The 12,802-nt window shown below is 39.8% G+C and overlaps 1 protein-coding gene across 1 annotated transcript; it reads right to left on the bottom strand.

Moving 5' to 3' along the window:
• Positions 1 to 1,840: 1,840 nt before the first annotated feature.
• On the bottom strand, positions 1,841 to 11,974 carry LOC145877260 (uncharacterized). Its single transcript, XM_082972561.1, has 2 exons — positions 11,962 to 11,974; positions 1,841 to 2,645 (listed from the first exon to the last, which is right to left on the bottom strand). The coding sequence occupies exons 1-2, from the start codon at positions 11,972 to 11,974 to the stop codon at positions 1,939 to 1,941; spliced, it is 720 nt and encodes a 239-aa protein (XP_082828687.1). The 3' UTR covers positions 1,841 to 1,938.
• Positions 11,975 to 12,802: the final 828 nt, after the last annotated feature.

Below are 12,802 nucleotides of genomic sequence, written 5' to 3'. Positions count from 1 at the left end.
CGAACAAAACAGAGGATATTTGAACATAACTATGGATTATTTTGAACCAAACCAACATTTGTTATTGAAGTAGAAGTCCTGGGAGTGCATTCTGACGAAGAACAGCAAAGGTAATAGCATTTTTCTTATAGTAAATCTGACTTTGGTTAGTACCAAACTTGGTGGCTGTCAAAATAGCTAGCCATGATGGCCGGGCTATCTACTCAGAATATTGCAAAATGTGCTTTCACCGAAAAGCTATTTTAAAGTCGGACACCGCGATTGCATAAAGGAGTTCTGTATCTATAAATCTTAAAATAATTGTTATGTTTTTTGTGAACGTTTATCGTGAGTAATTTAGTAAATTCACCGGAAGTGTTCGGTGGGAATGCTAGTTCTGAACGTCACATGCTAATGTAAAAAGCTGGTTTTTGATATAAATATGAACTTGATTGAACAAAACATGCATGTATTGTATAACATAATGTCCTAGGAGTGTCATCTGATGAAGATCATCAAAGGTTAGTGCTGCATTTAGCTGTGGTTTTGGTTTTTGTGACATTATATGCTAGCTTGAAAAATGGGTGTCTGATTATTTCTGGCTGGGTAATCTCCTGACATAATCTAATGTTTTGCTTTCGTTGTAAAGCCTTTTTTGAAATCTGACAGTGTAGTTAGATAAAGGAGAGTCTTGTCTTTAAAATGCTGTAAAATAGTCATATGTTTGAAAAATGGAAGTTTTCGGATTTTCGAGGACTTTGTATTTCGCGCCACGCCCATCATTGGATATTGGAGCAGGTGTTCCGCTAGCGGAACGTCTAGATGTAAGAGGCTAGACGTGCTAACGAGCTAGACGTGCAAAAATCCAAACCTCAAAACATAAATGGAAAAACCAAAGACTAATACCTTAAGAGAATGCTTACCACCAACAGAAAACAACTTCCATTTCACATTATAATCAACTACAATGCTTCACCTTCACCAATATAAACATGGTGTCTACTGGCTGTCAACAATTAAAAAACAAGAAAAAAACGTATTTTTTCCCCACTAGCTTCTAGAACTCTCGTCTTCCTAAAACTCACTAGCTTCTAGAACTCTCGTCTTCCTAAAACTCACTAGCTTCTAGAACTCTGGTCCCCTTGGAACGAGCCCAAACAAAACTCATCTCCAATACGGAAAAACATGCAGTCAAAATAAGATCCATGGCAACTCACTGGCTAAACGCAAAACACAAAACTTTATGGCTGCCCAACCTTGAGACAGTTACAAACCAAATTGTCCTCGTCATGGACACAACAATCAAAAACACTGTTGTTTTGACAAGTAGCAATAAATCAATGATATCGATTAGGGGGGAAATCAGGTTATACGTGATGTTGAAACTAACACAACTAAAAAAACACATGGAAATGGAGATATATTTTACCTCACTGGTTAGAGGACAACCTGCAGAAGACAGTCAGCTACATTTTGGAGTGATGCATTTAAATGTAGGGGTCGCTGAACAAAGGAACACAACACTTATTTGTCATAACTCATCGATATCATGTTGAAATCATTTGTGTGACAGGAGGGAGATGAGGTTGCACATCCTGTTAAAACGAACAGCTCAAAAACCACACGGAATCTGGGAATAATGTGTACATCACTGGTTAGAGGACAATTTGTAGAAAACAGCTCGCTACATTTTGAAGTGGTGCATTTTGATTCCAGTGCGTAACCAACATGGTAAATGTAACACAACTCTTTTTGTGTTAGTCACTTTTTGTTAAATCTCATAAATAGTAACTCTTCCATTTCAGAGCCTGGATTTTCCCCCTGAGGCTAATATCCATATCATGTTGAAATCAATAGAACAGGGGACAAACGTTTAGGGTTCTACATTGTGACATCATTAAAATATTCCTACTACAATGTTAAAGCATTCTACATTGTGACATGATATCATGAAACAACTCATTCATGTATTTTCTGATGTTTGATCAGATGTCTTTTACCGGAGAATCTCTTGTCACACTGATCACAGCTATAAGGTTTCTCTCCTGTGTGTGTTCTCTGGTGTTGAGTCAGAGTGCTAGATGTAGTAAAACTCTTCCCACAATGACCACATCTATAAGATTTCTCTCCTGTGTGTGTTCTCTGGTGTGATACCAGGCTGCATGACTGAGTAAAACTCCTCCCACATTGACCACAGTTATAAGGTTTCTCTCCTGTGTGGATTCTCTGGTGTGATACCAGGCTGCATGACTTAGTAAAACTCTTCCCACATTGACCACATCTATAAGGTTTCTCTCCTGTGTGTGTTCTCTGGTGTGATATCAGGCTGCATGGCTGAGTAAAACTCCTCCCACATTGATTACAGTTATAAGGTTTCTCTCCTGTGTGTATTCTCTGGTGTGCAGTCAGATTTCCAGATTGACCAAAACTCTTCCCACATTGATTACAGCTATAAGGTCTCTCTCCTGTGTGGATTCTCCGATGAATTTTAATGCCTGATGAGTTGAATCTCTTCCCACAGTCAGAGCAGCAGTGAGTTTTCTTCCTTGTGGGTCTCTGCAGGTGTTTCTTGAGGTGTTCTGATCTGGAGAGACTCTTCTCTGCCTCTTCAGCATCAAGAGGTTGTTGAGGCTCCCCAGAGGATCCACGATAGTCCCGTATCTCTCCTGTGTGAACAACAAAGTCAGACAGATGATTAAAGGCCCACAACAGCGGTAATCCACTGTAAAAGGTGATGCCAACAGCGGAGCCATGATGTTGGACAACAATTGACTTCTGTCATGAATATAAAAATGATTTGATATTTGCCTTAAAATGAGTAGGAATAGTCATATTTTGTCTTCTTTTCACATTAGTAGTGACATCGATGATTGTAGGCTAGAAATAAGTTATTCATGTTGTTGAAACTCTAAGCAGTGTGCCAGACGACTTTTGGTCTCCAATATAGGCCCCTTTCTGTGTTAGCTAAAATTGCGGCACGAGGGCAATTTGATTGCAGAAACTCCTCCCTGCTAATGAGGAAACCGATAGTTATGGATGTACTATATCTGCCTGGAGCAAAAATGGTGAGCAAATATTTTAGTTTTTCACAATGTATTCTGAATGTGAATGGGGGAAATTCAGGGGAGTAACCTCCATTTCCAGGTTGATGATGAGTTCATTTCACACTACTTTGGATTATAATTGTAAGGATATTTTTGAATGTCCTGTTTAATAAAATGTTTGCTAAAGCATTAAGAATTATGTGTAATTACTGAAGAAGCGCGTTAATGACAGTATCCATTTGGGTGTTGTCAATAAAGTTCAGATTTTATTTATTTATTTAACCAGGTAGGCTAGTTGAGAACAAGTTCTCATTTACAACTGCGACCTGGCCAAGATAAAGCAAAGCAGTGCGACACAAACAACACAGAGTTACAAGTGGGATAAACAAACGTACAGTCAATAACACGACAGAAAAATCTATATACAGTGTGTGCAAATGGATTAAGGAGGTAAGGCAATAAATAGGCCATAGTAGCAGAGAAATTACAATTTAGCAAATTAACCTCTATGGGCTCGGCGGGACGAATTCGTCCCACCTACGTAACAGCCACTTGAAGCCTGTGGCGCGATTTTCAAAACCTTAAAAATCCTATTACTTCAATTTCTCAAACATATGACTATTTTACAGCTATTTAAAGACAAGACTCTCGTTAATCTAACCACACTGTCCGATTTCAAAAAGGCTTTACAACGAAAGCAAAACATTAGATTATGTCAGCAGAGTACCAAGCCAGAAATAATCAGACACCCATTTTTCAAGCTAGCATATAATGTCACAAAAACCCAGAAGACAGCTAAATGCAGTACTAACCTTTGATGATCTTCATCAGATGACAACCCTAGGACATTATGTTATACAATACATGCATGTTTTGTTCAATCAAGTTCATATTTATATCAAAAACCAGCTTTTTACATTAGCATGTGACGTTCAGAACTAGCATACCCCCTGCAAACTTCCGGAGGAATTCGCTAACATTTTACTAAATTACTCACGATAAACGTTCACAAAAAGCATAACAATTATTTTAAGAATTATAGATACAGACCTCCTCTATGCACTCGATATGTCCTTTTTGGTGAAAGCACATTTTGCAATATTCTAAGTACATAGCCCAGGCATCACGGGCTAGCTATTTAGACACCCGGCAAGTTTAGCACTCACCATAATCATATTTACTATTATAAAAGTTTGATTACCTTTTGTTGTCTTCGTCAGAATGCACTCCCAGGACTGCTACTTCAATAACAAATGTTGGTTTGGTCCAAAATAATCCATCGTTATATCCGAATAGCGGCGTTTTGTTCGTGCGTCCCAGACACTATCTGAAATGGTAAATCAGGGTCGTGCGCATGGCGCAATTCGTGACAATTTTTTTTTTAAATATTCTATTACCGTACTTCGAAGCATGTCAACCGCTGTTTAAAATCCATTTTTATGCCATTTTTCTCGTAAAAAAGCGATAATATTCCGACCGGGAATGTCCATTTAGCTAAACTGAGGAAAGTGAACAAAGCTTTCGGTCGACGCGGGCACGCGCCTGAGTCTCACAGTACTGTAACCAGCCACTACCCAAACGCGCTACTTTGTTTCAGCCAGAGCCTGCAAAGCCACGATTCAGCTTTTTGCCGCCTTCTGAGACCCTATGGCAGCCGTAGGAAGTGTCACGGGACAGCTAAGATCCTCACTCTTCAATAAACAGAGACAAGAAGAACGACACCTTGTCAGACAGGCCACTTCCTGCCTGAAACCTTGTCAGGTTTTTGCCTGCCAAATGAGTTCTGTTATACTCACAGACACCATTCAAACAGTTTTAGAAACTTTAGGGTGTTTTCTATCCATATGTAATAAGTATATGCATATTCTAGTTAATCAATTTTTATGCTATTTTTCTCGTAAAATAGCGATAATATTCCAACCGGGCGTCGTTTTCGGTCAAAGGCTGAAAGAAAAACATGGCCACTTCTCGGGGCCGCGCATCTCCTGTCTCTGAGCCACCAGCCTGACCCCTCACAAACAGCACTCCTGTACCTAGCCCAGAGACAGCAGAGATCTCATTCCACTTTCTGGCGCCTTCAGAGAGCCTATGAGAGCCTTAGAAATTGTCACGTTACAGCAGAGATCCTGTATTTTCGACAGAGATGCCACAGAAGCACAAGAAATGGTCAGAGAGGGCACTTCCTGTATGAAATCTTCTCATGTTTTGGCCTGCCATATGAGTTCTGTTATACTCACAGACACCATTCAAACAGTTTTATAAACTTTAGAGTGTTTTCTATCCAAATCTACTAATTATATGCATATTCTCATTTCTGGAAAAGAGCAGTAACCAGTTTAAATCGGGTACGTTTTTTTATCCGGCCGTGAAAATACTGCCCCCTACCCTAGAGAGGTTAACACAGTGTCCAAAGAAGGGCCAGATGTATACAGAATGGTGTCATCTGAGTAGAGGTGGATCAAGGAATCACCCGCAGCAAGAGCAACATCGTTGGTATATACAGAGAAAAGAGCCGGTCCGAGAATTGAACCCTGTGGTACCCCCACAGAGACTGCCAGAGGTCCGGACAACAGGCCCTCCGATTTGACACACTGAATTCTATCTAAGAAGTAGTTGGTGAACCAGGCGAGTCAGTCATTTGAGAAACCAAGGCTGTTGAGTCTGCCGATAAGAATACAGTGATTGACAGAGTCGAAAGCCTTGGCCAGGTCGAAGAAGAGGGCTGTACAGTACTGTCTTTTATCGATGGCGGTTATGATATCGTTTAGTACCTTGAGTGTGGCTGAGGTGCACCCGTGTCCAGCTCGGAAACCGGATTGCACAGCGGAGAAGGTACGGTGAGATTCGAAATGGTCAGTGATCTGTTTGTTAACTTGGATGTTGATGACTTTAGAAAGGCAGGGCATGATGGATATAGGTCTGTAACAGTTTGGGTCTAGAGTGTCACCCCCTTTGAAGAGGGGGATGACCGCGGAAGTGTTCCAATCTTTAGGAATCTCGGACGATACAAAGTGAGGTTGAACAGACTAGTAATAGGGGTTGCCACAATGGCGGCGGATAATTTTAGAAAGAGAGGGTCCAGGTTGTCAAGCCCAGCTGATTTGTAGGGGTCCAGGTTGTCTAGTCCAGCTGATTTGTAGGGGTCCAGATTGTCTAGTCCAGCTCATTTGTAGGGGTCCAGGTTGTCTAGCCCAGCTGATTTGTAGGGGTCCAGGTTTTGCAACTCTTTCAGAACATCAGCTATCTGGATTTGGGTGAAGGAGAAGATGGGGAGGCTTGGGCAAGTAGCTGCGGGGGGTGGGGAGCTGTTGGCCGGGGTTGGGGTAGCCAGGAGGAAAGCATGGCCAGCCGTCGGGAAATGCTAATTGAAATTCTCAATTATTGTGGAGTTATCGGTGGTGAGTGTTTCCTAGCCTCAGTGCAGTGGGCAGCTGGAAGGAGGTGCTCTTATTCTCCATGGACCTTACAGTGTCCCAAAACTTTTTGGAGTTAGAGCGACAGGATAAAAATTTCTGTTTGAAAAAGCTAGCCTTTGCTTTCCTAACTGACTGTGAATTGGTTCCTGACTTCCCTGAAAAGTTGCATATCGCGGGCAGTATTCAATGCTAGTGCAGTACGCCACAGGATGTTTTTGTGCTGGTCGAGGGCAGTCAGGTATGGAGTGAACCAAGGGCTATATCTGTTCTTAGTTCTACATTTTTTGAAAGGGGCTTATTTAAAGCATCAGACAAGTTACGTACATATAGTTGATTTTATTAAAACACATGGAGCGATTGGTAGAAAGAACAGATGACTCTTGGTTGACCAAGATGTATTTTAGTTGGGGACAGCACTAGAACATGATGTTGGGGCTCCAGAGTGGCACAGCGGTCTAAGACACTGCATCTCAGTGCTAGAGGCGTCACTACAGGCTGTATCACAACCGGCCGTGATTGGGAGTCCCATAGGGTGGTGCACAATTGGCCCAGCGTCGTCCGGGGTAGGCCATCATTGGAAATAAGAATTTGTTCTTAACTGACTTGCCTAGTTAAATAAAGGTTACATTTAAATAAATAAGTGTTTTTTGACAAACCGTTTTTTACAAACCCGTCAAGGCTCCAAATTTGAGAAGGGTTTAAAACAAAGGTTTCAAACCAATGCATGAATGTTATTGAATCTAGGTATGTTTCGCCTTTAATGTAATGACATGAAAAAAATTGGCTGAATATTATACAATGACTTATCAACAGCTCTAATAATTTGCCTCCACAGGAAATCTACACTGGTAATTCTATAATATACTATATAGCCTAGAAACCTGGTTAAACTATCATTATGACATCATGGATGAATTCTAGAATATACTATATATCCTAGAAACCTGGTTAAACTATCATTATGACATCATGGATGAATTCTAGAATATACTATATATCCTAGAAACCTGGTTAAACTATCATTATGACATCATGGATGAATTCTACAATATACTATTTAGCCTAGAAACCTGGTTAAACTATCATTATGACATCATGGATGAATTCTAGAATATACTATATAGCCTAGAAACCTGGTTAAACTATCATTATGACATCATGGATGAATTCTAGAATATACTATATAGCCTAGAAACCTGGTTAAACTATCATTATGACCTCTAGAATATACTATATAGCCTAGAAACCTGGTTAAACTATCATTATGACATCATGGATGGCCAGTCTTTGTATTTATAGTGTAGTCCATTCAGGGGGTAGTCCTGAGCTGAACTCAATCCTGGATCCAGCAACTGTCAAGACAACACCTTATAACTGTTACACCAAGATGTCTGAACTTCTTGAAAAGGTCGCTAGGTGTTGGGTTACGGTTGCTACAATAGCTTTCTCTATGAATTTGAGAGTGGTTACACTTCTTCCCCCATCCCTCAGCTGTTTACCAAACCAAGCCTCTGGGCAGCCATTTTGTTGCTGTTTAAAAACCCACACAACCCATCAATCTGCAGTTCAAACAATAACAAAGCTGTCATTCCACCACTGTTTTGGTAATAAGATGATTATGGGGTTGGAGAAATGTAACTACAGACAGACAGACCTATGGATGCAAGGACTGACCATCCATGATATCAACATTATAGTTTTAACCATGTTGATACAGTGTTGATTTACATTGTTTCTAGACATTGGAGTAAAAAAAGCTTATTTGGGGTTCTGATGGGGTACAACAGTTGAACTAAGCTCATGAGGCATGTGTTATATTCTTCAAGAATACATGGCTATAAATAAATAATTAAAAAGTCACAATATGGATGTAACAATTGCAGATTTCCCCTTTAACACCACACATCAGTTCAACAACTGCAGAGTTTGTGCCTCTGTATTTAAGACAGTACTTACTAGTGTTTATCAGGGCCCGTTCATCGTTAGAACCATTGGATGCCTTAACATGCCTTTGGGAAACCGGGCCCAGATATACAGTTTCCTCCTCTTCTTCCTTTTTCGATGTGACAGTCATCTCCCCCTCTTCCACTCCATAAACTGCATCTTCCTCCTCTTCTTTTACTGTAACATCCTCCTCCTCTTTCACTCTGAACGCATCTTCCTCTTCTTTTACTGAAACGTCTTTCTCTTCTTCTTTCACTGTAACAGCCTCACCCTCCACTTGTTTTTGTATTGAAACAGCCTCCTCTTTCTCCTCCTCTTTCACAAGAGCTTCTTTCTCCGTCCAGCAGACATCTTCTTTAGCAGGAGAGTAGCTCAGTGACCGCATGGTCGGAGATGTTAGCTAGCTAGACTAGTGCTAACTTAACCAGCCCGCTAGCTGAATAATAACAACAACACTGTAAATATGAAATTCAATCGGATAACTAACTAGACGACAGAAGTGGGTTTAAAACACAGTGGCTAATATACACGAAAGCATCTAAAGAGCTTTATTGGTTCGGCTATTTTGTCTAGCAAGCTACCGAGGTGGCGGAATAACTGTTGCTACTGTTGAAAGAAGCGTTCCGTCCACTAGATTATACGTCACACCAACAGCATTACCTTAAATTCCCAGACCGCCATCTGCTGACTGGAGTGGGTAACGCAGTTGAGTAAAATGTTTATTTTATTGTCAGACAACAAGTTAAAAGTGTAGGACGCATTCGTTTTTACTCACCAGTGTAACAACACAGTGTGGTTAAAGACTTAGTAAGCTAGTTGTAGTCACGATCTGGTTCCCTATAAGTACAAACAGTTATGTTTTTGCGTTATTACAAATGTATTAACTTATTTCGGGAAATCTTCTAAACTACCCACAATGCACTATTTTCCAACGTCATACGTATTATCAACTCTATGCTACCGGGTTTGTATGCCAGTGTAACGGTGTAATGAAGTTACATTTAAAACAATTATTTAATCTTTATTTAACCAGGCAAACCAGCTAAGGAGAAATTCTTATTTACAATAATGGACCCGTGTCTGTAGTTTTGAACCAGGGTCTGTAGTGACGCCTCTAGCACTGAGATGCAGGACCTGAGACTGCTGCTCGTGTGTTTACATTACATTCCGTGATAAAGGTATGGGATTCTGGGTAATCCACAGCAGATTTATGGAGAATTTGAAAATTGGGTGGTCCTGTGATAGAAATGTATAAAGTTGACATTAGATCATAAAATCCACCTTTTAAATCATACATTAGCAATTTATGTTTTAGTAACTTCTGTTGTTGGTTTGGCCTCTCTTTATATGTTATTTGCCGAATCTCAGTTTTCCATGTGGGTTTTATGCTAAAGTTCCCTCTTTCAAGTTGGTAGCAAACTGGAAAATGCATCATCTTTAGGAGTGCTATTTATATCCTGATCATTCATCCACACTGCATCTTCTTTAGGAGTGCTATTTATATCCTGATCATTCATCCACACTGCATCTTCTATAGGAGTGCTATTTATATCCTGATCATTCATCCACACTGCATCTTCTTTAGGAGTGCTATTTATATCCTGATCATTCATCCACACTGCATCTTCTATAGGAGTGCTATTTATATCCTGATCATTCATCCTCACTGCATCTTCTTTAGGAGTGCTATTTATATCCTGTCACTACTGATCATTCATCCACACTGCATCTTCTTTAGGAGTGCTATTTATATCCTGATCATTCATCCACACTGCATCTTCTTTAGGAGTGCTATTTATATCCTGATCATTCATCCACACTGCATCTTCTTTAGGAGTGCTATTTATATCCTGATCATTCATCCACACTGCATCTTCTATAGGAGTGCTATTTCTATCCTGATCATTCATCCACACTGCATCTTCTTTAGGAGTGCTATTTATATCCTGTCACTACTGATCATTCATCCACACTGCATCTTCTTTAGGGGTGCTATTTATATCCTGATCATTCATCCACACTGCATCTTCTTTAGGAGTGCTATTTATATCCTGATCATTCATCCTCACTGCATCTTCTTTAGGAGTGCTATTTATATCCTGATCATTCATCCACACTGCATCTTCTTTAGGAGTGCTATTTATATCCTGATCATTCATCCACACTGCATCTTCTTTAGGAGTGCTATTTATATCCTGATCATTCATCCACACTGCATCTTCTATAGGAGTGCTATTTATATCCTGATCATTCATCCACACCGCATCTTCTATAGGAGTGCTATTTATATCCTGTCACTACTGATCATTCATCCACACTACATCTTCTTTAGGAGTGCTATTTATACCCTGATCATTCATCCACACTGCATCTTCTTTAGGAGTGCTATTTATATCCTGATCATTCATCCACACTGTGTGTCTCATCAATGCAGGTAATTTATGACATGTATAAAGTATGTGTTTTATAAACTCATGAACACCAGCCAGTTTATCAGCCCGGTTCTGTTAGTTTAGGTGGATTATACTTCTTCACCACCAGAGGGGGACATTGAGTAATATTTCAGGTTAATTTGATATATTTTGATACTAAAATGGATGACAGTTTATTCTGATGTTGTGAATATGAGATTACACATGGAAACTATGTATTTATTTTATTATAGTAAATTAGGAATTATTAGGAATTGTTAAATCCACTATATGATCACAATAACTTTGACAGACATCTTGATAGTTTTTTGTTAGTATATTATAGGGCAGATTTATGGAGAATTGCTGTGGGAGTGCTATTTATATCCCGTCACTACTGATCATTCATCCATACTGTGTGTGTCCCATCATTTCAGCTTTGGAAATAAATGAACTATCCATCCATTGCTCCTTCCTGTGTTGACTCACTGACTTGAGAGACGGGACCAGGAAGGTCACACTAGGTTGATATCTAGCTCAAGCTTGCAAACGTTAGTCACACCTCATGCTTTTCATGAACTGTGTGGTTGTGTTATCTAGAGGGAACCCGTTAGCACAGTAGGCTCTGGTGCCTCTTGCCGTGGGTCTAGGATATCAACCTGCTTGCTCGTTTTTTTGTTGACACAACAGGCTGAAAAGCGTCAATGCTTCAGGAAGCTTTGTTTCCCCATCACTACTTTTCAGCATATTCTCTGTGAAGTCGACTACGGGAGTTTTGTCACTTTTTCCACCTTGGCTTACTGCTAGCGCACTAGCTGACTGACTTCTGGAATCTATCTATTTTGGATGTTGAGGATTTTCCCAGCCATCATTCTGTATGTCTCTGCTCTTTTGATCTGCAGTTATGTTTTAGTTGGGTTTTGTTAATCGGGTTCTAACTGGTCTCTTGTAGTTGGGCTCCAGCTCGCTGACCATAACTAGTTGGCTAAATAGCTAATGTTAGCTGGCTGGCTAAGATAACTGCATATAGCTAACATTCTTTGATATTTGGTTAGATAGCGTTATGTATTTCCAAAACGTTGGTTTAAACGATTGGTTTAATTTGAAGTTCTTTCTGTTGTTGTTTACATCACAGGGAATAGACCGGTCTTCCATATTACATCACACCTGCCTTTGGCATTCTTCTGAATTCTGATTGGTTTTATGTAATAACTCCAAAAATAGAACAGTGAGGTGTAACTTTGCATTGGGACTTAAAACAATTTTTGGGAAAAATATTTTATTTGATCTTTTATAAACTTTACCATAACCTAACCATTTTATTTCTTTCCATCTCACCCACTTTACATGTGTAGATAATAAAGCATTTGACCTTTCCACTGCGTTAACAATGGAGGATTGGTTGATTTCCAGTTTAAGTATTTAAGATGATTAACGAGAAAAGTATTGTCCAACCATCGGGTAACTTGTTTCATGCGCATCAAAGGTGAGGGTGAATTTCAGATGTTCGCTGCTTGTATTGATGAAGGATTGGAATCGATGAAGTTCCTCTGCTGTCCCCTGGAATAGATGGAACACGTCATCAATGATGACTTTTTCAGAGCCTGATGAGCTGCTAGAATGGATTGTTAGGGCTGACAATAACATTCTTCTCTAACAACCCCACATACAGATTGGCATAATTTAGGGTGACCAAATTTTAGTTTTCCAAAAAGAGGACATGTCCGGGAAAAAGAGGACGTATGGTCACCCTACTGTAAATGCAATATATTTGGAAAAAATCCCATTATTTTCCAGTGTTTCTTTGATGTATTGCGCGATCGTATCAGCTGTCTCATTTGGAGTGTTTTTAACTTCGACTAATTTACTTTGCACGCCACCATTCTTCCAATCAAAATACTGAATAAGCAGAGGGAATATTTCCACAGCACCGTGATTGCTCCCATCAGTAGAAACACCACAGTAAGGTATGTCTTCTAGTGCTTTCTGAGCTATGTCGACAGAATGT

The sequence above is a fragment of the Salmo salar genome, unplaced genomic scaffold (assembly GCF_965601325.2).
Source record: "Salmo salar unplaced genomic scaffold, fSalSal1 ptg000743l, whole genome shotgun sequence".
In the NCBI taxonomy this organism is placed as follows: domain Eukaryota; kingdom Metazoa; phylum Chordata; class Actinopteri; order Salmoniformes; family Salmonidae; genus Salmo; species Salmo salar.
Note: the sequence above shows the minus strand (reverse complement) of the source record. Positions and strands in the feature narration are given on the sequence as shown.